The 24,119-nt window shown below is 32.4% G+C and overlaps 2 protein-coding genes across 2 annotated transcripts; both read right to left on the bottom strand.

Moving 5' to 3' along the window:
• Positions 1-3,291: 3,291 nt before the first annotated feature.
• LOC116864792 (olfactory receptor 5K1-like) lies at positions 3,292-4,221 on the bottom strand. Its single transcript, XM_032852644.1, has one exon. The coding sequence runs from the start codon at positions 4,219-4,221 to the stop codon at positions 3,292-3,294; it is 930 nt and encodes a 309-aa protein (XP_032708535.1).
• Positions 4,222-5,211: 990 nt separating this feature from the next.
• On the bottom strand, positions 5,212-14,162 carry LOC116864744 (olfactory receptor Olfr180-like). Its single transcript, XM_032852625.1, has 3 exons — positions 13,243-14,162; positions 8,210-8,234; positions 5,212-5,277 (listed from the first exon to the last, which is right to left on the bottom strand). Exons 1-3 carry the CDS (start codon positions 14,160-14,162, stop codon positions 5,212-5,214), a joined length of 1,011 nt encoding a protein of 336 aa, XP_032708516.1.
• Positions 14,163-24,119: the final 9,957 nt, after the last annotated feature.

Here is a 24,119-nt window from a genome sequence, read left to right as displayed (position 1 = left end):
TCTTTAAAAAAATATGACAGTGTAGGAAATGTCTTTGTTCTTATGAGGTATATTTTGAAGAATTTATGGGTAAACTGTCATAATCTCATTGTTATGTATAGTCACATATACATTTTCAGATGGATTATTGGGCAAATGTGGTGCAATGTTAACAATTAATCATCTTAATTTAAGAAAATTCGTGGGCATTTTCCCAACTTTTCTGTAGGTTTGAAATTTTTCAAAATAAATCTGAAAATGTCATTGATTCACATTTTTCTTGATTCTCTGTCCTATTTCTATATCCACTTAACAGTTTAGTTTCTTGAAAGTTTTCCTTTCCTGCTACTTTCACTTCTCTGTGTTGTGTACAATATGACTTAGTCGTTAAGAACATGGATTTTGGTTTGGATCCCTCAATTTAATCTCCTTGAGCTCCACCTTAATATTTCTGTGGACAAATTACGAAACCTCTTTTTTCCCCATTTTTTCAGGGGGGCCATAGGAAATTAAAATATAGGAGTAGAAGTAAAAAATATAGTAGATAAGCTGAGTAGTTAAATGGATACTGATGAAAAGTTATTTGCAAGCTAAAAGGGTGTCTTAGAATTAATTTAAAATAAAGCAGAAAATGAGAGATGAGGCAAGAGACATGAATATATCTGTTAATATTTATTGAACTGTAATAAAAGCATTTTTTCCAAACAAAGTTAACAGTAAGAAGATCTATTGGATTTTAAAGTGAGAAGAAATGGTTAATTCCAAGGACCCTGAGTCTTCCTCTCTGTGATTCCCTCAGCTATGCCCTCATTTGTGTGTTGACTTTTATCTCCAGGCTGGTTTCTCTTTTGGAGGCAAAATGGTTGTAGACTGTGCCAGATTTCATATCCACACAGCATGACATTCAGCGGAAGAAAAACTACCTTTTAAAACAAAAGTTTTTAAACTTCCTTTTAAAACAAAGGAAGCCTATATCCCAGAAACTTCCAGAAAACTACCTCTTTTGTCTCATTGGCCCCAAATAAGTCACGGACTCTTCCTTTAACAGACCTCTAGGCTTCAGTGTTGCTAAGGGTTAGAAGTGGGTGGTGCAGAAATACAAAAACAGAATTTGTCATATGCCTGGAAAAAGGAAAGGGATCAAAGCGTGTGAATTTGACAGCTAAAAATATCCCCTAAAATAGTGGCTACAAAGGAACAGCATTCATAGAACTCAGGTTTCCAGATTCCTTTACACCCTTAAAAAAGTGTTAAGGACCCTGTAGAGCTTTATGTTGTGGGTTATAGCTAATACCACTTACAATATTAGAGATTAAAACCATGAAATTAAAATTATTTATTGACTTGTTAAAAATAAAAATAACAAACCCATTACATATTAATATAAATGATTATATTAAAATATATTAAAGGGAATGGCTAATAAATGGCCAGATGTGTTAGATACCTTTTTAAGTATTAATGATAAGAAATTAGTAATAAGTAGGTTGGTACTCACAGGAAGAAGATAGGCCTTCATTTTATTATCCAGTAGTTACAGTTTCCTACTTTTTCTTTAAAATGTTGCTTTTATCTGTGCCCTCCTCTCCTTTTATCCTCCAGTGTCAGTTCTCATCATCTAATATATGAATTCTTGCAGTTAACCTCATTGCTTCTAGCTTCATTCCAATCAATTGCTGGATTAGTTTTCTAAAAAATACAATCATATTACCTGGCTCTAGGAAGTATTCAGTGTCTGATGCCTCTTGAGATAAAGTCCGATTCTTAAGGGTGGCATTTAAGATTCTCAGTAACCTGATCCCTTTCCATCCTTACTTCTCATATTCCACAACAGCTTTTAACAAGAGTTTTGTCAGCTTTCTGACTCTGTCCATGGTTCACCTCCTTCGTCCCAGTTCCCAGTGTCACACTTATTTCCATAAACATTGACTGTTATATTCATATCTTTTTTTCTCCAAACATCATTTTTTAAAAATTATTTTTAAGGCACATCTTACTTCTGATTCTGTATAAGGACTAAATACCCTAGGTGACAAGGATCTCCATTTCCTAAGCTCCCAAGCAATATTGATACAAATTCTAGCTCAATCTGAATCACCTGGTTGAACTTGAGCAAGCCACTCATTGTTTCAAAGTATGAGGTTTTTACTGAGAAAATCCATACAAAATCATATCTAACCAGTTGGTAAGTAATATATATGAAAGTTCTAGTTTCATTCCTAGCAGATAACATGGCCTCAGTAAATTACTTTTTTCTTTCATATTTGCATATTTAAATGATCAATAAATATTTTTGTTTAGGTATTTACAATTTTCACTAATTTGTGGCTCATTTATGCTTTACACCATCTCCAACTTTTTGTTAATGTTGTGAATGTATCAGTAACTTACACTGGAGTCAGTACAAGTTGGTGGGATTCCTAATAACAAGATAAGTAATATCAGAGAAAAAAACTTTTAATTTAATGTATTCAAGATTACATTTCATTTTTGAATGACACCTCATCAAAGTATATGAAAATATCCAAATCCATGTGGATATAAAATCCATAAGTATCAACTATTTTAATTACAGATTGATAAATCACCAGTGTACAGATACGGTATTTCAGAGAACTTGAGAATAAAATTGACTAACACTAAAGATGAAAATAGTCTTTTTTATTACACATTTTATTAGTATTCTTGTTTTTAATATTTTTTAATGGTGTGAAAAGATATATAACAAAATTTCCACTTTCAAGGATGAAAATATTGATTTGAGAATATTCTGTGTGAACTAATATTCAAATATATTCTCTTGAATAAACTCAAAGAAAATTAAGAATCAAATATATACAGTTTACTTCTGACAGATGATGTTGCTTGATCAGGGATTAATTCTTGGGAACCTGGGATATGCCAGAGTTTGCTTTGGAATTCCAGAAATTTGTCAACAATATTATATGGAGGTGATCTTTATATATACTGACTTCTATCTTAATGTTATATTTATTGAAAATTATAATTTAATACTCTTTGAAACAAAGTTAATGGTTTAACTAATTTCTTTGTGAAACACTTTGTAACATGAAGAAAAATTATTTAGTTCATTGTTACTGGAAGGTGGTGGCTTAGATTTTGGAAAACATTGTAGCAGAATCTCTCCTTGCTGAACTTACTAATTTGACTCCTATACTATCATGTTTTAGTAATTGAATATTTTATGTACAAAGTGGCTCTCTTCTACTTTCTCAACATTCCATGGTTTAAAAAACATTTTTTTCAAATTTAAGTTAATTTTCCACAGAGGATGATATTTCTTTTAGAATGTTATAAAATATTCTTTATAATTGTTTTCATAGCTTTTATTACTTCCTTATTTCTTAGACTATAAATAAGAGGATTTAATAAAGGGATCACTAGAGTATAAAAAACAGCACCAGGTATATCTTCATCCTCTTCTTTAACTGAATGTGGGCGAAGGTACACAAAAAGAAGAGAACCATAGAATACTGAGACAGAGAGAAAGTGAGATGCACAAGTAGAAACGGCTTTGCCTCTTCTCTCTTTGGATTTCATTTTGAAAATAGTAAAGAGAATGTAGAGGTAAGATATTAAGACACTGGCAATGGTGAAGACTTGAATTGAGCCTGAAAAGATAAATAGTACCATTTCATTGCCATAAGGGTCAACACAGGAAAGTCTGTATAATGGAAAAACATCACAAAAAAAGTGATTAATTTGATTTGACCCACAGAAAGTTAACCTAAAGAGAAATCCTATATGAATCATGGAATGAAGGTTTCCAGCTATGTAGACTCCTGTGGTCATCTGAATGCAGAGTTTCTTTAACATCATGGTGTGGTACTGCAGTGGGTTGCATATGGCCACATAGCGATCATAGGCCATTGCTGCCAGGAGAAAGCAGTCTACAGTTTCAGCAAGGGAGAAAAAATAAAATTGTGCAATGCATTCATAAAGGGAAATAATTCTGTCCTTTGAAAAGAAGTTCTCTAACATTTTGGGGATAATGGCACAGGAACAACAGGAATCCATCAGAACCAGGTTGCCCAGAAAGATGTACATTGGTGTGTGAAGACGATGCTCCATAAAAATCAATGCCACCAGGCCAAGATTCCCCACCATAGTGATCACATAGATAGTGAGAAACACCACAAACAGGAGGCTCTTCAACTCTGGGTGATCTGTAAATCCTATGAGGACAAATTCAGTGGTCAAGGAGTAGTTATCCTCAGTCATATCCACCTTCTCTGTTGAGATAGGAATTTTGGAGATACAAGATTCTAATTTAAAGTGTGCATAAATTTCCTTCCAAATTTTTCTTTTACAACAAAGAGAGGAGCTTCTTTAAACTTCCCTTAGTATCTCTGGATACAGGCACACACATTCCCCTAAAATGCCAGCTTTATAACCTCTACTCTGTAAATCAGTATTTCCATGAATATTTTTGTAATTCCAAGAAGAATGCTTACAGTGGATAAGGTTTATCTTTATGAATTCATGCATGAGTAGTGTAAATCTATCATTCCTATATTTGGTTCATTGTTGGAAAATATTTCAGTGTCAGTTTTTGTATTAAAGATCCTTAAATTTACAATCCATTTATATATATATATACACACATTTTTTAACTGAGCAAAAAGCTTTCATATACTCTCCCAGTGGAGTGAATGCTTGAAAATAACATTCAACAGATATTTAATTTATATTTTAGGAATTGTATGAAGATCACAAAGGATTAAAAATGGGATCTTCACCTTCAGAGAAAATTACTTGGAATATCCAAGGAAATAAATATCTATATATTTTCACCTCTTCTCATCCCTTTCCCTGGTATTAGCTCTGTCCATGACATCATTCCTGTTGATCTTTGCCCAGATTTCTAAATCCCTTCTTTCTTTATGTAAACCATACATATAATGCTTACATATAATGTTTACATATAATGCTACTTAAGAAAGTTTAAACTAAATTCTCCAGACCACATTGATTTTCACTTCCCGGATTCTCAAGCATATCCTATATACCCGACACAATCTAGAGTTGCTTGTGTATAATCTACATGGCTTTTTTCCCTCATATATGCATATACAGTTTCTTTATTAGAATTGCAGACATTTGAGTTAAGCTATGACCTATACTTATAAGAGTTATTTAATGCTATAGAGAAAAAAGTATTGATTCCAGTCCTAGCTTCAAACACCTGATACAGGTGAACTTGTCAGTATACTACCACTGATCCTTAGTGACAGCTTTGGTTTCTGAAAATTGAGACTGCTTATCTTGAAGAATAGCCTACAAAGGAATTTCAAAATTTAATCTTTAAAATTTATCATTAAAAACATTATGTATCATTCTCTAATCTGAATTAACCCGTCTACTATTTTCCTATTTCCTAAGAAACTTATGTAAGATTTTCTGAAGTATATCATAGTACTTTAAAAGCTAAAAAAAAATAAGCTTGCCTGCTTGCCTGTATATTTTAGTTTTGTAACACTTAGCAAAGGAGAAAAACCTTAAATCTTAATATGATTTTTGAGATGGGGCTCCTGGGTGGCTCAGATGATTAAGCATCTGCCTTTGGGTCAGGTCATGACATCCAGGTCCTGGGATTGAGCCTCATGTCTGGCTCCCAGCTCTGTGGTGAGTCTGCTTTTTCCTCTCCCACTACCTCTCCCCTTCCTTGCACTCTCTGTCTCTCTCTCTCTGTCAAATGAATATACAAAAAAAAGTTAAAAAATTTGATTTTTGAGAACAAATTTTGTTTTCTTTCAAAGACTACCTTCTATCATTACTTAGTGATCCATCGGGATATATTGACCAATCTAATTATGTAAATTTTATGGTCAAAATGGGTTTATTTTTCCATAATTGAAACATCAAAATGAAAGTACAGGTTGAATGTTTTATTTTCTTGTCTTAAAATAATACATATAAACCATTTAATTATTCAGCTACATTAGAAGTAACTTTCAATGTACTTTCTGGGTTAACAGAATTAATCTGTATTCTTACCTGTATATTTTGAAAATTTACCTTATAATCAGAAAAGATCAGCATGAACTCAGTTTAAATCTCATGCTAATTTACCATAGCCTTCAGTTGTGGGAAGACCTAGAAAGGTGAGAAGTTGAAATCTGAGAACAATGAAAAAATGCTACCTAATTCAGATAAATAAATAATGACGGGTGCTAATAGTAAAGGTAAAGATAAATTTGAATACTTCCTCTACCTGAATGTTGAAGAGTTTTATAAGATCACATTGCCTTTTTTTTTTTTTTAATGGTGTTAAGTCTTGTAAAATTTCAGGATATAAATTCCGGTCTCAAAAACATTTGGGATTAAAAGAATGTAAATCTGGAAGACTACTAATAGTTCAGTGTCAATAATTATGTTCCTTACAATGCAAAATTAAACTTTCCATCAAATGCTTATGGGACTTCCCTACAATGACAGCGGATTTCTATGGGGAGATTCAGTACCCAAAACATATTAACTCTGTGACATATTAAAGATAACCTGTGAGACAATGAGGTTAGAATAAATGATCTTAGTTAAAGTCACTAAGTCATTTGATATTATCTTGCTGATTCTTATGTAACTGACATCATTTTTAGAATTCTGTTCATTATCCTGTGCATATAAACATAAAATGAGCAAAAGAGAGTCTCAGGTCAGTTTGGACAGTTACTGGAGATTAATAGGGTTTATGAAAGATGATGAGCATTTAGAGAGGAGACCAAAAGTTGTAGTAGGCTTAGCTGGCTCATCAGCACCTTCACTCTGAATTTTTTCCCATGTATTGCAAAACCCTCATGGAAACGTTGCTGTTACCCTTTAGCCCCACATATGATTTACTGAGTTGTTCTCTGTTCTTTTCAGTTCACCCCAATTCCTTTATCTTTCTTACCCTGTTTTTCCCCTTCACTCTACTAATCATATAAATATACTGTATATTTAATATGTAGATCATGTCTATAAGCAGTCACTTGTTCCCACTGCCACCATTTGCTATAGACATAACATGGAAGGGATTTCTCTGTGATGTTCATTCCTTAATTTCTTTTTCTTTTCTTTTTATTTTTTTATTTTATTATCATATAATGTATTATTTGTTTCAGGGGTACAGGTCTGTGAATCATCAGTTTTACACAATTCACAGCACTCACCATAGCACATATTCTCCCCAATGTCAAAACTCATTCACCCTATCCCCCCCACCCCCCAGCAACCCTCAGTTTGTTTTCTGAGATTAAGAGTCACTTAAGGTTTGTCTCCATCTCCCGTCCCATCTTGTCTCATTTTTTCCCCTCCCCTCCCCCCACAACCCGCTATCTGTCTCTCCAATTCCTCATATCAGAGAGATCATATGGAATACTATGCAGCCATAAAAACCCTGAAATCTTGCCATTTGCAATGATGTGGATGGAACTAGAGGGTATTATGCTAAGTGAGATAAGTCAGAGAAAGACAATTATCATTCCTTCATTTCTAATGCCCTTAATAGTGGTACTTTGTAGTGCTTAACACATATTTGTTGAATGAATTAAAATTGATACTCTACTGCTCAGGAATTTTCAATGGTTTCTTATTAGTTTTTAAACCGAATTCATTTTTTCTTATTTTGGTATTCCAGATGCTCCACAGTCAGCCGTTTTATCTAACCCCTTCCTTTCTTCCTCTTAGGTCAGGGGCACTTGGTCATGTTGCATCCTTTCACTGCTCTTCTGTGCTTCAGCTAATTCACTTATTATGTTTCCCTCATCTAAATCTCCTTCTCTCTTTCCTTCCATCTCAAAACTACTCATCCTTGAGCTCAAATCAGATCTCCTTCATGAGGACTTTCCTAGGTCCTTAAACAGAATTGATATTTTCTTTTCTTGATTTACATGATACTTAACTGCTTTTATAATGCTTTCACCACTGTATCAAGTGTGACTCATATGTGTCTTGACTGTAAAAGTCTTGACTACATATTAAGTCACCAATCATGTCATGCATCTTTTTGAGAAACTGACAACAAACTGAGCTAGATCTTGCTGCACTAAGTGCTAAGATTTCCATTCTGTGTAACTTTTATCAAGTACTTTCAATTTGAAGGGTATTGGAAAAGACTATGAGAAGTATGTGCACAGGATGTGAAAATGGTGGAGATAAGTTCTTAGTTTTTATATATGACTCCTGACAAGAAGCTCTGCATCTAGTGGGCAGAAAGAAAGGCACTTACATTGTTAACTAGTTTGCAATTTAGGCTGTAATATAAAAGAAGTGTAAACATGTTATTTAAAAACATAGTGAGGGAAATGAATGGTGACCTGGAAGAAGAAAGGAAGGCTTCCCAGTGGAAGTATAATTTCAGATAACTTTACAGGATAAGCAGGATAAGAATTGGGGAAGAACATGAGGAAAAGCAATAGACTGAGGGAACCATGTATAGAAGCCTGGACTTTAAGAGGAGTCAGGTCTAATTTTTTAAAAAAGGACAGTAAACTAGAGTTGCTGAAGTTTATTTGTACATGATAACAAGGAGACACAATAGGTAATATAAAAAGAATAGGAAAATAGATTGGAAATTGTCTTATTTGAATCCTTCCCATTTATTTTCTCTGCCCTGCCAATTCACTAAAACCTTCTCTCTCCAAGGTCACAACCAACTTTAAATGTCCTGAAGAATACTTAATTATATTCCTAACCAAATATAGTGTTTGGTACTATGAAGTCTTTTATGTCTTCTTTTGGTAACCCTCTCTGCTTTTGTCCTCTTGATTGTTCCATCTCAATGTTTACGCTCGGTCATGTTTCCCTCTTTGCCCTGAATGATGCTTCTTTCTGATTGTATCCTTGACCTCCCTCTTCTTTCATTTTAGTTTTCCCCATATTATCTCATCTTTCTTGTGTTTTCACCTATCTTTCATCTGCTGATGGCTTCAGTAGAGAAAATATTTCAAACCATTTGGTGTATATTCATATTAATAAGATCACTGGTAGTGTGTTCTAAATATATATATTCTTACCTACAAATTAGATAGATGTACCCATATACTAAATTACTATGTACTATAAAACATGAGAAGAGGAATTCAAAAAGAATTAGACTAAAGAAATGGTATTAAAATGTTTAGTTTTATGTATTCATAGATTTAAAACATTGTTTACTCCCCACTAACACTATTATTAATTAATAATCTTATTCAGAAAAATGTGACTTATGGATTATTTAAATTATAGCCTAGCACTGTGATAACAGCAATTCAAACACTTGCTTGTATTTGTTTCCAAACATCTCTTAATGTCTTACGAAGTTGAAAAGTTACTATACACAGATAGATCTGCTCAAATGCGAGAAGAATGCAAGCTTTGAGTGGGTCTCAGAACAAGAAAGCTTTCTTCAGCAGGTTCACACTGACTGAGCAGACCAATAGTATTAGAAATATCTGAGTTGGAGTTTATGGAAATAAACTGGATATAGAATATCCAATATTAGAGTTTATGGAAAACTGTGATAGGAGAACCATAACATACACCCTTTTGGTTTCAGAACAAGACTTTATTCTCTTTAGGAGAGAATTATAAAATATTCAAAAAATAACTTCCTGTTGTGCTGTGAACCTTGCTAGAGGAAGAGATTCTGACCTTGGGATATCACATGACCAAGAGGCCAGAATTGCCTTCATGAGCAGGACTTTGTCAGACAAATTAGTATAAGATTGAGCGGACCTAGGAGTAATTCACTAGAAGATGAAAAAGGCACATTCAAGCATCTGGCATGAACAGAGCCTGAGAATACAATAGCTTGCCCAAATAGGTAACCCAGACCTCTGCGTCATCCTCCACCATTGCACTGACCTCTTGTCCTCATCTCACTTGTCAACCTCAAAGGTCATGTTGGTTCTTAGATAATTATCTTGGTATATTGCTGCTAAATACTGTTAATGACTGTTCCATGGAAAGTGTAAATTCCAGGTCCCTGCCTTAGGCGTGGAGACCTTGATGGGAGAACCCAAATCCCCACTTCTTCACCAGATTGGCTAAGGTCTTTGTTGTGACTATAGTCAACTCAACCTTCTGTCCAATGTTACTTCCTTCAATCCATCAATAATTATGAAGCCTGAGACCATTCTCCAACAAACTTCTACATGCACATCTCCATCTGAGAGTCTGGGTTTTGTTTTGTTTTAATATCTCAAACCAGTTGCTACAGAAAATAAAGAAAATCACAAGGTCATGTGGGCAGAAGACTGTAGTCTTTGGAATGTATTTTGTGATACTATTTTTTAAATTGGTTCCTGAATGAAAATTAAAATGAAATAAAAGGACTAACAGCAGTGAGAGCTGAAGCCACTAATATTATTCAGTGAGAGATGATAGAAGCATAGTGTGTGAGAATTACTATAAATGGAAGGATGTGGACACATGTCAGTTATATTTCTGAGATAGAACTGATAGATTGTGTGAGATGTTAAATGTGAAAGCAGAGAGAGATGCAAAATTTCTGCTAATTTCTTCTTTGCCCAACTAGTTGGAGGATGCTCCATCAAGATAGAGAAGACCAGGGATATCCATGTTTATAGGCAAATTAGAGTGGCTTTTTGATCATGTTAAATTTGAGATGTCTTTGAAATATTCAAATTACTATGTCCTGCTTGGCAATTGAATAACTAAGTTTGGAGATTAGGGAAGATGTCTGGCTGGGAATATGCATTTTGGGTCACCTTCATATTAATGAAATTAAAGCCATAAAAATAGGGGTACCTGGGTGGGCCAGTGGATTAAACATCTGCCTTCAGCTCATGATCTCTGGGTTCTGGGATGGAACCCTGCATCAGGCTTCCTGCTCAGCGGGGAGCTGATTTTCCCTCTCCCTCTGCTGCTGCCCCCCACTGTGCTCTCTCTCTCTCTCTGTGAAATAAATAAATACATACATACATACATACATACATACATACATAAATCTTTTTAAAAATCCATAAAAATAGATGAAATCATATAAAAAATAATAGAAATACTAGAATAAAGAATCTCATGGCTGAGTCTTTTTCAATCCTATTCTTTCAACTATGGGTAGAGGCAGAAGAGTCCCAATCCTGCTACTTATTGCAATTTAGTTTAATTACTCTTAAAAAAAAGCCTGTCTTCCCTTCTGCAATATAAATATAGGGGCCAGAGCTCTCTTGTTTTTGTTGTGCAAACTAGGTAGACTAGAAATAGACTTAGTGTATATACGTGCATGTGAGTGTAGGAACAAAAAAGGAGGCATAATAAATCAGTGAGTGAGGAAGAGTTAGTTAATAAATACTTTTAGAAGTACTGGTTAGCCATAAAAAAATAAAACTTTAATTCTCACTTCACAACATTATGAAGTGAATCCCAGTTGAGTAAAAGTGCTATGTATAAAAATTTAAGGTATGATAAAAGAAAAAAATACTATGTTTATATAATATCTCTGAATGAGATGGAACTTATGCAGTTAACACAATGGAAGAGATAAATGGTTAATCAATTAACCTAGGACTATTCATTAAATAATTTTCTTTACTGATTGATTTATGATGTTCTTATTTTACATGAAAGTTTACTTTTGGATAATCATTTTCCATTGATCTAGCCACTGATTCTCAATTTAAAACCAAATTATTTTAATTATTGGAAGTTCATTATATATTTTAATACATGATACATCAAGTCTGTTTATTGGTTATTAGTTTTCTAGGAAAATTTTAAAATTATTTTGCCAGGTTTCTAAAGAAGAATATTTTCCTTGGATATTTATTTGAGTAACTTAATCTGTGTATTATTTTTGAAAGAAGAAGTCAAATAAAGTTATATCCTCAATTCATGCTATATACTAAATAAACTCCAGGAAGAATTAAGAGCCTAGTGAAAAAAATTTAACTATTAAAAAAATGAACGATGAGGAGGAAGAAGAAGAAAAAGGGTAGGAGCTAGAAGAAAAAAAATATTGGTTAATAGTAGATGTCAGATTAAGAAAAATTCTAAACAAAGCATGTAAGGGATCACATAAGATCAAAATTAATAAACGTGAGTATATAAGATTATATTTATCATTTATAAATAACAAATATATTAAAATAATATTAACACACAGAGAAAGTATTACCCACAAATAGTTACATTTTAATATCTTTTGTCTGTAATGAGTGGTACAAATAAATGAGGAAAATTGAGACTTAAAGAAAAAATGATCAGATAATTTGTAGAAGTAAAAATGACCAATAAACACATAAAATAGTAATACATTTTACTCTTACTCAAACATATTAAAAAACGCAGCAGTACCTTCATTAAAATGTTTTTAAATGCTTATTGAGTATATGTTGCTATTCTATATTCCGTAATACATTATATGATTGACCCCTTTAAAAAAAAAAGAACCTTAGTCATACTATGGGTTAAAGTAGATCTTAATCTACTATAGCCAGTTTGTTATAATTCATTTTAATTATTCTACAAAATGTGTGTGTGACTATGTGAGTGTTCCTTCTCATTCCATTTTTCCTCATTCTTGGAGTCTTATCTAGATCAGACTTCATTATTTTAACCTCTCTCCCCCCCCAGAGTAACTGACATGTGTCTCCCATGTCAGTTTTTGAAATGAAAATTATCATTTTATTTCCCTGCCAGGAAATTTTAAATGTTTCAAACATTATAATGGGATCAGATATAATATTTTCCATTAATTAGACAAGATAAATCAGGGTGACTTTTCTACACATTTAGACATTTAAATTTGATGCTATGTTGGTTTATTAAGGTTTGGAATAACAGCCTGACACAATTCAGTGATGGTAATAAGAGTTGGTAATGAAAGTTACCATTGAGTATTCTCCTGATTTGCCCTGGTAATTGTGGAATTTGCAGTAAGATTTGCCAAACAATTTTGAAATCATATCCATATATCTTTGAGCAAAACAATCTAATGATTTAGAGATTAATATTTTATATAAAAACAGTTTTTTATTTGTTTTTTATTTGTCCCTTCTCTATAAAACATTTTTATAAATTAAAATCAATTTTCCATAGAAGATGAAGTTTTTTTAACAATATTATTATTCTTCATACTTTTTTTTTTTAAAGATTTTATTTATCTATTTGACAGACAGAAATCACAAGTACGCAGAGAGGCAGGCAGAGAGAGAGGGGGAAGCAGGCTCCCCGCCGGGCAGAGAGCCCGATGCGGGGCTCGATCCCAGGATTCTGGGATCATGAGCCGAAGGCAGAGGCTTTAAACCACTGAGCCACCCAGGCGCCCCCTTCATACGTTTTTTAAGAACACTTAGAACCTCCTTGTTTCTTAGACTATAAATAAAAGGGTTTAATAAAGGAATTACTATTGTATAAAAAACTGCCACTGGTATATCTTTATCCCCTTCTTCAAATGGTCGAATATACATGAGAAGACAAATGTAAAATATTGAAACAGATAGAAAGTGGGATGCACAGGTAGAAAAAGCTTTACCTCTCCCTTCTTTGGACTTCATTTTGAAAATGGTGAAAATGATGCAGATATAAGAGACAAAGACAATGGCAATGGTGAAGATTTGAATGGGCATTGAAAAAATATAGATCATTAGTTCATTGATATAAGGGTCAGTACAGGAGAGTCTATAGAGTGGAAGAATATCACAAAAAAAGTGATCAATTTGATTAGACCTGCAGAAAGTTAACCTTAATAAAAGCCCTACATGGATCATGGAATGCAGATTACTAGCTATGAAGATTCCTATAGCCATATGAATGCAGAGTTTCTTTGACATCATGGTGTGGTATTGCAGTGGACTGCATATGGCCACATAGCGATCATAGGCCATTGCTGCCAGGAGAAAGCAATCTGAAGTTTCAGCAAAGCAGAGAAAATAAAACTGTGCCATGCATTCATAAAGGGAAATCATTTTGTCCTTCGAAAAGAAGTCCTCCAACATTTTAGGGGTAATGGCACAGGAACAACAGGAATCCATCAGAGCCAGGTTGCCCAAGAAGATGTACATTGGTGTGTGAAGACGACGCTCCATAAAAATCAATACCACCAGGCCAAGATTCCCCACCATAGTGATGAAATAAATGGCAACAAACACCAAAAACAGAAGAATCTTCAGCACTGGCTGATCTGTAAATCCTATGAGGATAAACTCTGTTTTCAAGGATTGATTTTCCTTAGCCATTCCTAGCTTCTCAGCTGAGATAGAAATTATAGAGAAATGAAATTCTAAATTAGAGTGTGTTTATTCTCCCCTCTAATTTTTGCATGTACAAAAAGAAAGAAGCTGTTTTTAAATCATCCTATGCTGTTTTAACAAACTAGCACTCGCGCAGTAGGTCAAGAATACAAAAAGAAAAGTATCAGAGATTGTATACAAAGTGATCATCTAAAAATGACTGTGTGAATTTCCAGAGCAGAAAGGTGTTTTCTGCATAAATTATCCAATGTTAATGTATGAATTCCTGGTCAATATATATAATTTGGCATTTCCAAAATTAGAAGACATTTTCTTATGGTGTCTTTTTCTCCAAGAAAATAAAATAATAGACACATTTTAACTACTATCCTATTGGGTTGATGTAATGTTTGGAAATAAGTTACTTTAGACATTTTAAATGTCTAAGTGTATTATTTTTAAAATTTCATGGAATCACAGTGGGTTTTAAAAATGATTTCTCTAGCTTAGTATTCTTTCACGGAGAAGCTTACCAAGGGATATTTTAATACCTATTCAGTCTCTAAAATGGGGTAAAAATATAGAACATTTTAAAATTTTCTTAGTAAGTTAATTTTGATACTGTTTTTGTATTTATTTCAATACATTCTAGATCCTACTCCTATAGAGGTTATGACACACTCCACCAATAAATTATTATCCTTAATTATTAATTTATCCTAATACTTTCTAGTTTTAAGTGTCTTACATGCATATCTAATATTATGAGATTTGGCTACCAAGTCTCCGTTCAGAATGTTTATCTTCCTCATGATAAATACCTATCTTGTATTCTCTTATACTTCTGTAGAAACCAATGTTCTTGTTTTTGTGAGTCCCATGAAGATTCTACATTTATTATATGATTATTTGTGTTTATAAATTCATTATTTACTCCTAATCCACTACAAATTTATTAAAATTCAATGATCACTAAATTTATATTTAGTATAGGTTAGCAAACACAATATAAAAAGAAACTTTGGTTTTAAAGAATGCTAAAATGACTTTTCTTTTCTTCCAAAAATTGCTAAAATTCTTTGGCATCACCATTTTTCAATTAGACAATTTTGGAGAAAAGCCTGTAACTTCTTATTATATTGTTCCAAAACCACATTTTGGTTAGTCTTTTTTCTATTTCTTATCCTTCTCTACATTGAATTTAATATACTATTTTTTCTATTTACTCATATAGTATGGTAAGGCTTTCTGGAGTTTTATCACTAGAGGATTGTAATCAAATGAATAAAATAAGTTTGTCTTTGATATTTTAGGTCTATAACACTGTAAAAAATCTTTCAGAATTATAATGTTTTGGAAAAACAGTAAAAGTATTCAAAGACAGCTTTTTATCATTGTTTTAGTAACACCTAATGGTGAATCAACTGAAAAAATGTGTGGAATCTAGGTTAGTTTTCTATAATCACTATTTTATATAGAAGATACTGAATTAGAATAATAATGAATGAAAGTTCATTTTCTCTCCCTTAATTTAAAATGTTAATTATTCAGCTGAAATAAAAATCAGTTTTATTCTATCTCTCAGGATTATATTACAGAATCATTTATACCCTTACCTGTATATTTATTGATAACACAATGGTACTTTTGAACTCAGAATAGGTCAGAATGATCCACTGTACTGTGTCTCATTATGGCTTTCCATAGTATCTTCAAGTTGAGACAAACCAAAAATTTAGTTATTAAATAGATAAAATGTATTACCAATTAAAATGCTGATGTTTTTTAGTTAAATGTGTATTTCTGCATTTTAATATTCTAAATAAATTAGAAATCAATTCTCATATTTTGAGTTCACTGACAAACTTTTTATAGTAGCTGACTGGCCATGTGATATTTGTTATTACAGAAATTAAGAATAAATATCTTGATCTTTAAAACATTTGGGAATAAATTATGATCTAGCACACTCTACCAGTAGGTCAGTGACAATAATTATGTTAGCCTTAGGGTAAAGTTAAAGTTCTCCATTGATTCTAGAGGAATTCCTTGGCACTAGCATCTGGGTATTTTGGTAAAGACTCTTAGCCTGAGAGATACGGTTCCCAAAACAGAGGTAAACCAAAAGGCGTCAATTAAAGATGGATATCCTTTGGAATTCTGAAGTTAGATCAAAAAGCTTTTACTAAAGTCGGCTTAAGTATATTTTAGATTTTTTTGCACAATTTCTTCCTCTCTCTCTCAAGTGTTCTTTATTTGAAAACAATAGTGAAGAGAAAAAAAATTCATGTTGATTAATAATGGAAGAAGTGGGAGTTAAACCAAGATTAGGAGAGAGATTAGGATTTATGGAAAAGAGGCAAAAATGTGATATCTACCAGTGTTGCAGTCTTCTTCATTCCCTTTGATTAATCTGACCGAATCCTATAGATTCATCCTCTGAAACAACTCTGATATTGTATTGTTTCATTTCCCTCTTACAGTGTAAGAGAAATTTTTAATTGGTTTTCTATAAACATCTTTTTCTATTGTACACATGCTCTTATGGACTGGAAATGTTTTTAGCTCTTCATTACTCTCAAACCAAATTTTTGTCCCTTATCTCAGTATTTCAAGGACTTCATACACTGGGTTTATAATAACTATGACTTTATTTTCTACCATTCACCTTTAAGAATCTATCTCCAGAAACATACCAATCACTTCTAAATTCATTGATGCACTAGAGCTACATCATAACTTAGAATATTTACTCAGAATCTACTTCTTATCTAAAATGCCCTCTTTGACTTATTCCTCTACCCAAGTCTTATTTTGTCTTTATAGGAGGTCTCATTCCCTCCATGAAGACATCTTCAACTTACTGATCTGCAAAATGCTTACTGTCTTTGTAACACAAAGAGTTCTTACCTGTGCTTCCCTTGTATATTTGGCCAGCTCTTCTTCATATGAAAATCTTGTTTATTCTTAGGTGGATTAATTTTCTTTCTGACTTTTCACACTACGCATATCTTAGTATATATAACAGATAATAGCGGCCTTCAAAGAATGTTTATTAAAATGTTTATAGAATTTAAATTAAATTCAACATTTATTGAGTGATAATTACAATAAACAAGTCACTGAGTCAGCATTGATTAGAGAGAAACCTATAGTAGGGGTAGGATTGGAAGGGAAACATCATAGATAAGTAAGAAATAATCCTGCCCTCATGGAGCTGCTAATTTAGAGAGTAAAATCACTTACACAAATGTATATAGAGCAGCTGAGATTGAGTTAAATATTAAAAAAAAACAAAGAACTATAAGCAAGGTATATGGGAATACAAAAGAGGAAATAACTTGGACTAAGAGAAAACGTTACAAAGAAATGACATTTCCTATGTTTCTTGAGAGATAAATTAGATTTCAATAAGCAGAAAATGTGTGGTAAGGATTTATATGCTGAAAGGAGAGCATAATTAAAGGTAAAGTAATGGGAGTTTCAATGTATAGGCATATTTAAGGAATGCAGAATGAGACAGGGCAAGTAACCAGAGTCTAGGTGCATGCTAGGATAAGAAGAGGAATTAGGAGGTTCAGGTGGTAACTGGTTCTACATCTTCCCCCTCTATTTTGATGACACTGATCTCTCATCAAGATCAAACTCATTTCCTAGTCATCCAATCCAAAGCACATTTGTCAATTATTATTATCTTAATTAACTAACTATATTATATGGAACTGTTGACCACACTCAAACTCTCTCTTCAGGCTTCTGTGATAACATTTTCTATTTCTACATTACTGTTCCCCCCCACCCCATGTTTTGTATGAGATCCTCATTTCCTTACAAATACACATTTGTTGTAAAGAGTGCATCCTTGAATACATTTACGAAATGGTGGCTTTCTGTTTTGAAATCTAACTGCTAATTTTTAAAAGGATTTTCCCAATATTTACCTAGTAAGTTACCATATTCCCTTGTAATCATCTGCTCTTGCAAACTAATGAGAATGTGCTCAATTTTTCTTTATGTTTAAGATAAATCAAACCTCACTGAGCTTCTTTGGAATATTTTCATGTAGGTGATAAAATTCTGTTTCCAAGATTTTAAAATAATATATACAGACGTGAAAAAAATTACCATGCTGCTCATATAGTTTTTACCTACAAAATCATATCAAGATATGTGGACACATCCCAATTATGTCTTCAAAATTCTATCTGTAGTGCTTGATTTCCTTTTGAAAAACAATTTCTTTCTGCTTAAATATCACATTTATATCAAAGGACAAAATAAAGATGTTAATGACTTCTAAAATATTTGTTGAATAGGGTCTTATCATCAGAGAATGGAGCAGCAAATTTAGAACACTTGTCTTTTATTAGCAGAAAAATATATGACTCCTAAAATCAGCAACTTTTTAAAGTATTAACATGATGCTCATTGAACATCTGTACTGTATGTGTTCACTCTTCATTTCATTCTTAAGAGTTCATAAAGATCAAAAAGACAAATAAAAGTGTGAGGAGGTAGAGAAGAAGGAACCACTGTGAACTTTTTTAAAGATTCTGCATATTAGTGAGATCATACAGGATCTGTCTCTCTCTGTCTGACCTATTTCACTTGGCATAATGTCCTCAAGGTCTATCTATGTTGTCAAAAATAGCAGGACTCTCTTCTTTTTTATGGCTGAGTAATATTCCATTGTATGTATGTATGCATGTGTCTGTACATGTATAAAGGTGTATGTGTACATATACACACCCACATATACCACATTTTCTTCATCTGTTGATGAACACTTATGTTGTTTTCATATCGTGGCTATTGTGAGTAATGTTGCAACAAACATGGGGATGAAGATATATTTTCAGGATAGTCAGTTCATTTTCTTTGGATATATACCCAGATATGGGACTGCTGGATCAGGTGGTAGTTCTACTTTTAATTTTTTGAGAAACTTTTATACTGTTTTCCATAGTGGCTGTACCAGTTTACATTCTTACAAATAGTGCATTAAATTTCCTTTTCTCCTTATCCTCACCAAAACTTCTTTCTTGTCCCCAGAAAATAATCATTCTGATAGTTGTGAGATGATATTTAATTGTGGTTTTGATTTGCTTTTTCCTGATGATGAGCATCTTTTTCTTTTTCTTTTTAAAAATATTTTATTTACTTATTTGACTGAGAGAGAGATCACAAGTAGATGGAGAGACAGGAAGAGAGAGAGGGAGAAGCAGGTTCCCTGCTGAGCAGAGAGCCCAGTTAGGGCTCAATCCCAGGACCCCAAGATCATGACCTGAGCTGAAGGCAGAGGCTTAAACCCACTGAGCTACCCAGGCAACCATGAACATCTTTTTCATTGACTTGTTGGCCATCTGTATATTTTCTTTGGAAAAAGTCTATTCAGGACCTCTGTCAATTTTCAATCAGATTATTATTACGAGCTTCTTTTCCATAGTTTCCCTTTTCATTTTGCTGATCATTTCTTTTGCTATGCAGAAGCTGTTTAGTTGGAAGTAACGTTTATTTCTGCTTTTGTTGCTTGTGCTTTTTGGCATTACGTTCAAAATACCATTGGCCAAGACCATGATCAAGAATCTTTTTCCTTTTTTTTTTTTTTTTTTAGGAGTCTTATGGTTTAGGGTCTTAAATTTATGTCTTTAATTCGTTTGGACTCAATTTTTGTGAGTTGTGTAAGGTAATGATTAAATTTTACTCTTTTGCATGGGAATATCCAATTTTCCTAGCATTGTTTACTGAAAAGATCTTGGCTCCTTTTTCAAATATTAATTGACTGCTTATGTGTGATTTTATATCTGGGCTTTCAATTCTGTTTCATTGATTTATGTAATCATTTTTATGCCAGTTTAGATTTTTATATTTTATGCCTGTTCAGGTTATTATAGATTTTTAGTTTGAAATCAGAAAGTCTGATCCTTCCAATTTTGTTCTTCTTTCACAAGATTACTTTTACTTTTGGATTCTTTTGTGGTTGTATACAAATTTTAAGGTTCCTTTTTCTTTTTATGAAAAATGCCAGTGGAATTTTTATAAGCATTGCATTTCTAGATGACTCTTGGTAGCACGGACATATTAATAATACTAATTCTTCCAATCCATGAGCACAAGCTATTATTCCATCTATCTGCATATTTTCCAGTTTCTCTCATCAATGTCTTACAGTTTTTCAGTGTACAAATTTTTCACCTCCTTCATTCAATTTATTCCTAAGTATTTTATTAGTTTTCAATGATATTGTAAATAGTATTATTTTCTTTCTCTATCAGCTATTTTGTTGTTGGTGAATAGAAACACAACTGATATTTGTATGTTGATTTTTGTTATCCTGCAACTTTAATTTGTTGATTACTTCTAACTGTTTTGGTGGAGTTCTTAAGAGTTTTACATATAAGATTATGCTATCTGCAAACAAGGACAATTTTACTTCCTCCTTTCTTATTTATTCATTTTTTTTCTTTTAATCTAATTACTGTGCAAAGATTTCTAATTTCTAGTACTATGTTGAATAGAAATGGTTGGAATGGCAACTTTGTGTTTTTCCCGATTTTTGAAGGTAAATTTCAGCTCTTCACTGTTGCATAGAATGTTAGCTGTGAGATTGTTGTATATGGCTTTTATTATGCTGAGATATGCTACTTCTATATTCAATGTGTTGAGAGCTGTTATCATGAAAGGATGTTGAATTTTGTCAAATGCTTTTTCTGCATCTATTGAATAATCATATGATCTTTATCTTTCACATATCACATTTATTGATTTATGTATGTTGAACCATCCTTGTATACAAGGGATAAATCCTACTTGATCATGATATATGATCCTTTTAATGGATCCTGTTAAGTTTGCTAGAATTTTGTTGTATATTTTTACATATACATTCATTAGGGAAATTATCTTGTAGTTTTCTTCTAGTATTATCTGATTTTGATATCAAGGTAATTCTTTAAAATACAAGTTTGAACATATTCTTTTCCTTTTTGGAAGTGTTTGAGAACTGACATTAATTCATTAAATGTTTGGTAGACTTCCCTAGTGAAACCACCTATTCTTGAGCTTTTCTTTATTGGGAGATTTTTGATTACTAATTCAATCTTCTTACTTGTTATTGGTTTGTCTACATTTTCTGTTTCTTCAGGCTTGGTAGATTGTATGTTTCTAGAAATTTATCCATCGGTTTATGTTATTCAATTTGCTTCCTTATAATTGTTCTTCATAGCTTCTTATGAATCTTTGTATATTTGTAGTGTCAGCCATAATGTCTCCTCTTTCATTTAGAACTTTATTTAAGTCCTTTCTCTTTTTCTTAATAGAGCTAAAGGTTTTTTGATTTCGTTCATCTTTCAGAAAACAAACTCAGTCTTATTGATCTTTTCTATTGCCATTTAGTGTCTTTTATTTATTTCTGCTCTAATCTTTACCATTTCCTTCCTTTTCCTAACTTTGGGGTTAATTTTTTTCTTTTTCTAATTCTTTGAAATTTAATGTTGGGTAGATTTTTTTTAATGTATACTTTTATTACTATAAACTTCCCTCTTAGAATTATTTTTGCATTATCCTGTAATTTTTGGCATGTTGTAGTTTTGTTCTTTAAAGATGATTTTGCTTTTTTATTTTGATTTCTTTTTTGATCCATTGATTGTTCGATAGTGTGTTTTTGGTTTCCACATATTTTTGAATTTTTTAGTTTTATTAATATTACTAATTCTTGTTTCTTACTGTTGTGGTTGGAAAAGATACTCATATGATTCTATATTCTTTTTAAAATGATTCTAATATCCTTAAAATTGCCAGGGATTCTTTGTGGCCCAGCCTATGATCTGTAGGATGTTCCATGTGCACTTGAGAAGCAGGTATATTCTGGTGCTACTAAATGGAATGTCCTGTATTTAGCTCTTACATTCATTTTGTCTGTTGTGTTATTCAGGTATGCTGTTTACTTATTGATTATTGGTCTGGATGATCTATCCAATGTGAGTATTAAAGTTCTCTTCTATTTCATAAGGGCAATTTCTCCCTTCATTTCTGTTAATATTTGTTTTACATATTCATGTGCTCCAATGATAGGTGCATATATATTTACAATTGTATCCTCCTGATGAATTGAACCCATTATCACTATATAGTGACTTTATCTTGTGACTGATTTTATATTTTTATTCTTATTTTTTAATTTAATTTTATTTTTTCAGTGTTCCAAGATTCATTGTTTATGCACCACACCCAGTGCTCCATGCAATACATGCCCTCTTTAATACCCACCACCAGGCTCACCTATCCCCTCACCGCTCTTCCTCTCCTTCTATGACTGATTTTAAATGAAATTCTATCTTATTCTGAAATTCTATCCTATCCGTTATCACAGTAGCCCTTTTGGTTATTTTTTGCATGATTCTGTGTGTGTTTTTAAAGCTAAAGTGAATTTCTTACAGGTAGCAAATTGTTGGATCTTATTTTTTATTTTGTTTTTATTCACTCAGCCACTCTGTCTTTAGATTATAGAATTTAGTCCATTTACATTTAAAGTAACTATTGATAACTAAGGGCTTACTATTGCCATTTTGTAAATTGTTTTCTGATTTTTTTTTTAAGTGTCTTTATTCTTTTCTTCCTCTCTTGTTGTCTTCCCATGTGATTTATTTTTTTGTAAGGGTATGCTTTGATCCTTTTTTATCTTCTAAGTATCTATTATAGGTTTTTGTTGTTGTTGTTGTTACCATGAGGATTAAGTAAAATATGTTATAGATCTAACAGTTTATTTTAAATGATAAAACTTACCTTCAAATGCATATGAGAGTGCACTTTTGTTTCTTTTGTTCCCACATTTTTATGCTGTTGCAATGTTAACACTTTGCATCTTTTTCTGTAGTGTATCCATTAAATTATTGTGACTATAGATATTTTTAATATTATTTTATCACTTTTATACTTGAAATATAAAATGATTTATGCATCATCATTACAGCATTGGAGTATTCAAAATTTGACTACATATTTCCCTTAAAGATGAGTTTATACTTCTATATGTTTTCATGTTGTTTCTTGGTGTCCTTTCATTTCCTCCTGAACAACTCCATTTAACATTTCTTGTAAGGCATGTCGAGTGGTGATGAAATCCCTTAGATTTTGTTTGTTTGAAAATGTCTTTATTTCTCCTTCAGTTCTGAAGGGTAATTTTACCAGTTATGGTGTTCTTAGTTGGTAGAGGGTTTTTTTGTTTTTTTTTTCCTTTCAGTGTTTTGACTATATCATTATACCTCCTCCTGCTGTACAAGGTTTCTGCAGAGAACTTTGCTTATAACCTTTATGGGGCTCCTTGGTAGGTCACAAGTCATTTTGCTTTTACTACTTTCAAAATTCTCTTATTGTCTATTACTTTGACACTGTGTTTATAATGTGTCTCAGACTAGTCTTCTTTGGGTAGATCTTGCTTAGAGGCCTTTGAGTTTCTTGTGCCTGGGTATCCATATCTCCCAAGATTTGGGAAGTTTTCAGCTATTATTTCTTTAAATAAGCTTTCAGCCCCTTTCTTTCTCTTCACCTTCTGGAACTCCAATGAAATAAATTTTCATTTAATTTGTGATATACTATAATTAACATAGACTTTTCCACTCTTTTTCATTCTTTTTTTAGTTTTTGTTCCTTTAACTGGCTTATTTCATACAGTCCCTCTTTGATTGTTTTATTTTTTCTGAATGATTAAATTTCTTGTTAAAACTCTTTATTGAATTTTTTACTTCTGTCATTGTATTCTTCAGCTCCAGGATTTGTTTGGTTATTTTTTATGGTTTCTATTTTTTTTAAAATATTTTATTCATTTGAGAGAGAGAGAGAACACAAGTGTGGAAGGGAGCAGAGGGAGAGGAACAAGCAGATTCCCTGATGAGTGGGGAGCATGATGTGTGACTTCATTCTAGGACCCTGAGATCATTACCTGAGGCAAAGTCAGATACAAAT

The sequence above is a fragment of the Lontra canadensis genome, unplaced genomic scaffold (assembly GCF_010015895.1).
Source record: "Lontra canadensis isolate GAN:19392208 unplaced genomic scaffold, GSC_riverotter_1.0 scaffold6, whole genome shotgun sequence".
Lineage (NCBI taxonomy): Eukaryota > Metazoa > Chordata > Mammalia > Carnivora > Mustelidae > Lontra > Lontra canadensis.
The sequence above is the reverse complement of the archived record's forward strand: the minus strand, read 5'-3'. Positions and strand labels throughout refer to the sequence as shown.

Bases quoted from the DNA above. Each gene is read 5' to 3' on its own strand.
- LOC116864792 (XM_032852644.1), bottom strand. From the start codon at position 4,221: ATGACTGAGGATAACTACTCCTTGACCACTGAATTTGTCCTCATAGGA.
- LOC116864744 (XM_032852625.1), bottom strand. From the start codon at position 14,162: ATGGCTAAGGAAAATCAATCCTTGAAAACAGAGTTTATCCTCATAGGA. The intron at 8,235-13,242 runs GTGGCTCAGTGG...TTTATATTACAG, and splicing joins CGTATGAAGGGGGCGCCTGG to CCTAAATTGCAAACTAGTTA. The intron at 5,278-8,209 runs GTAAGTGCCTTT...ATTCCTTTGTAG, and splicing joins ATTGCAAACTAGTTAACAAT to GCTATTCTTCAAGATAAGCA.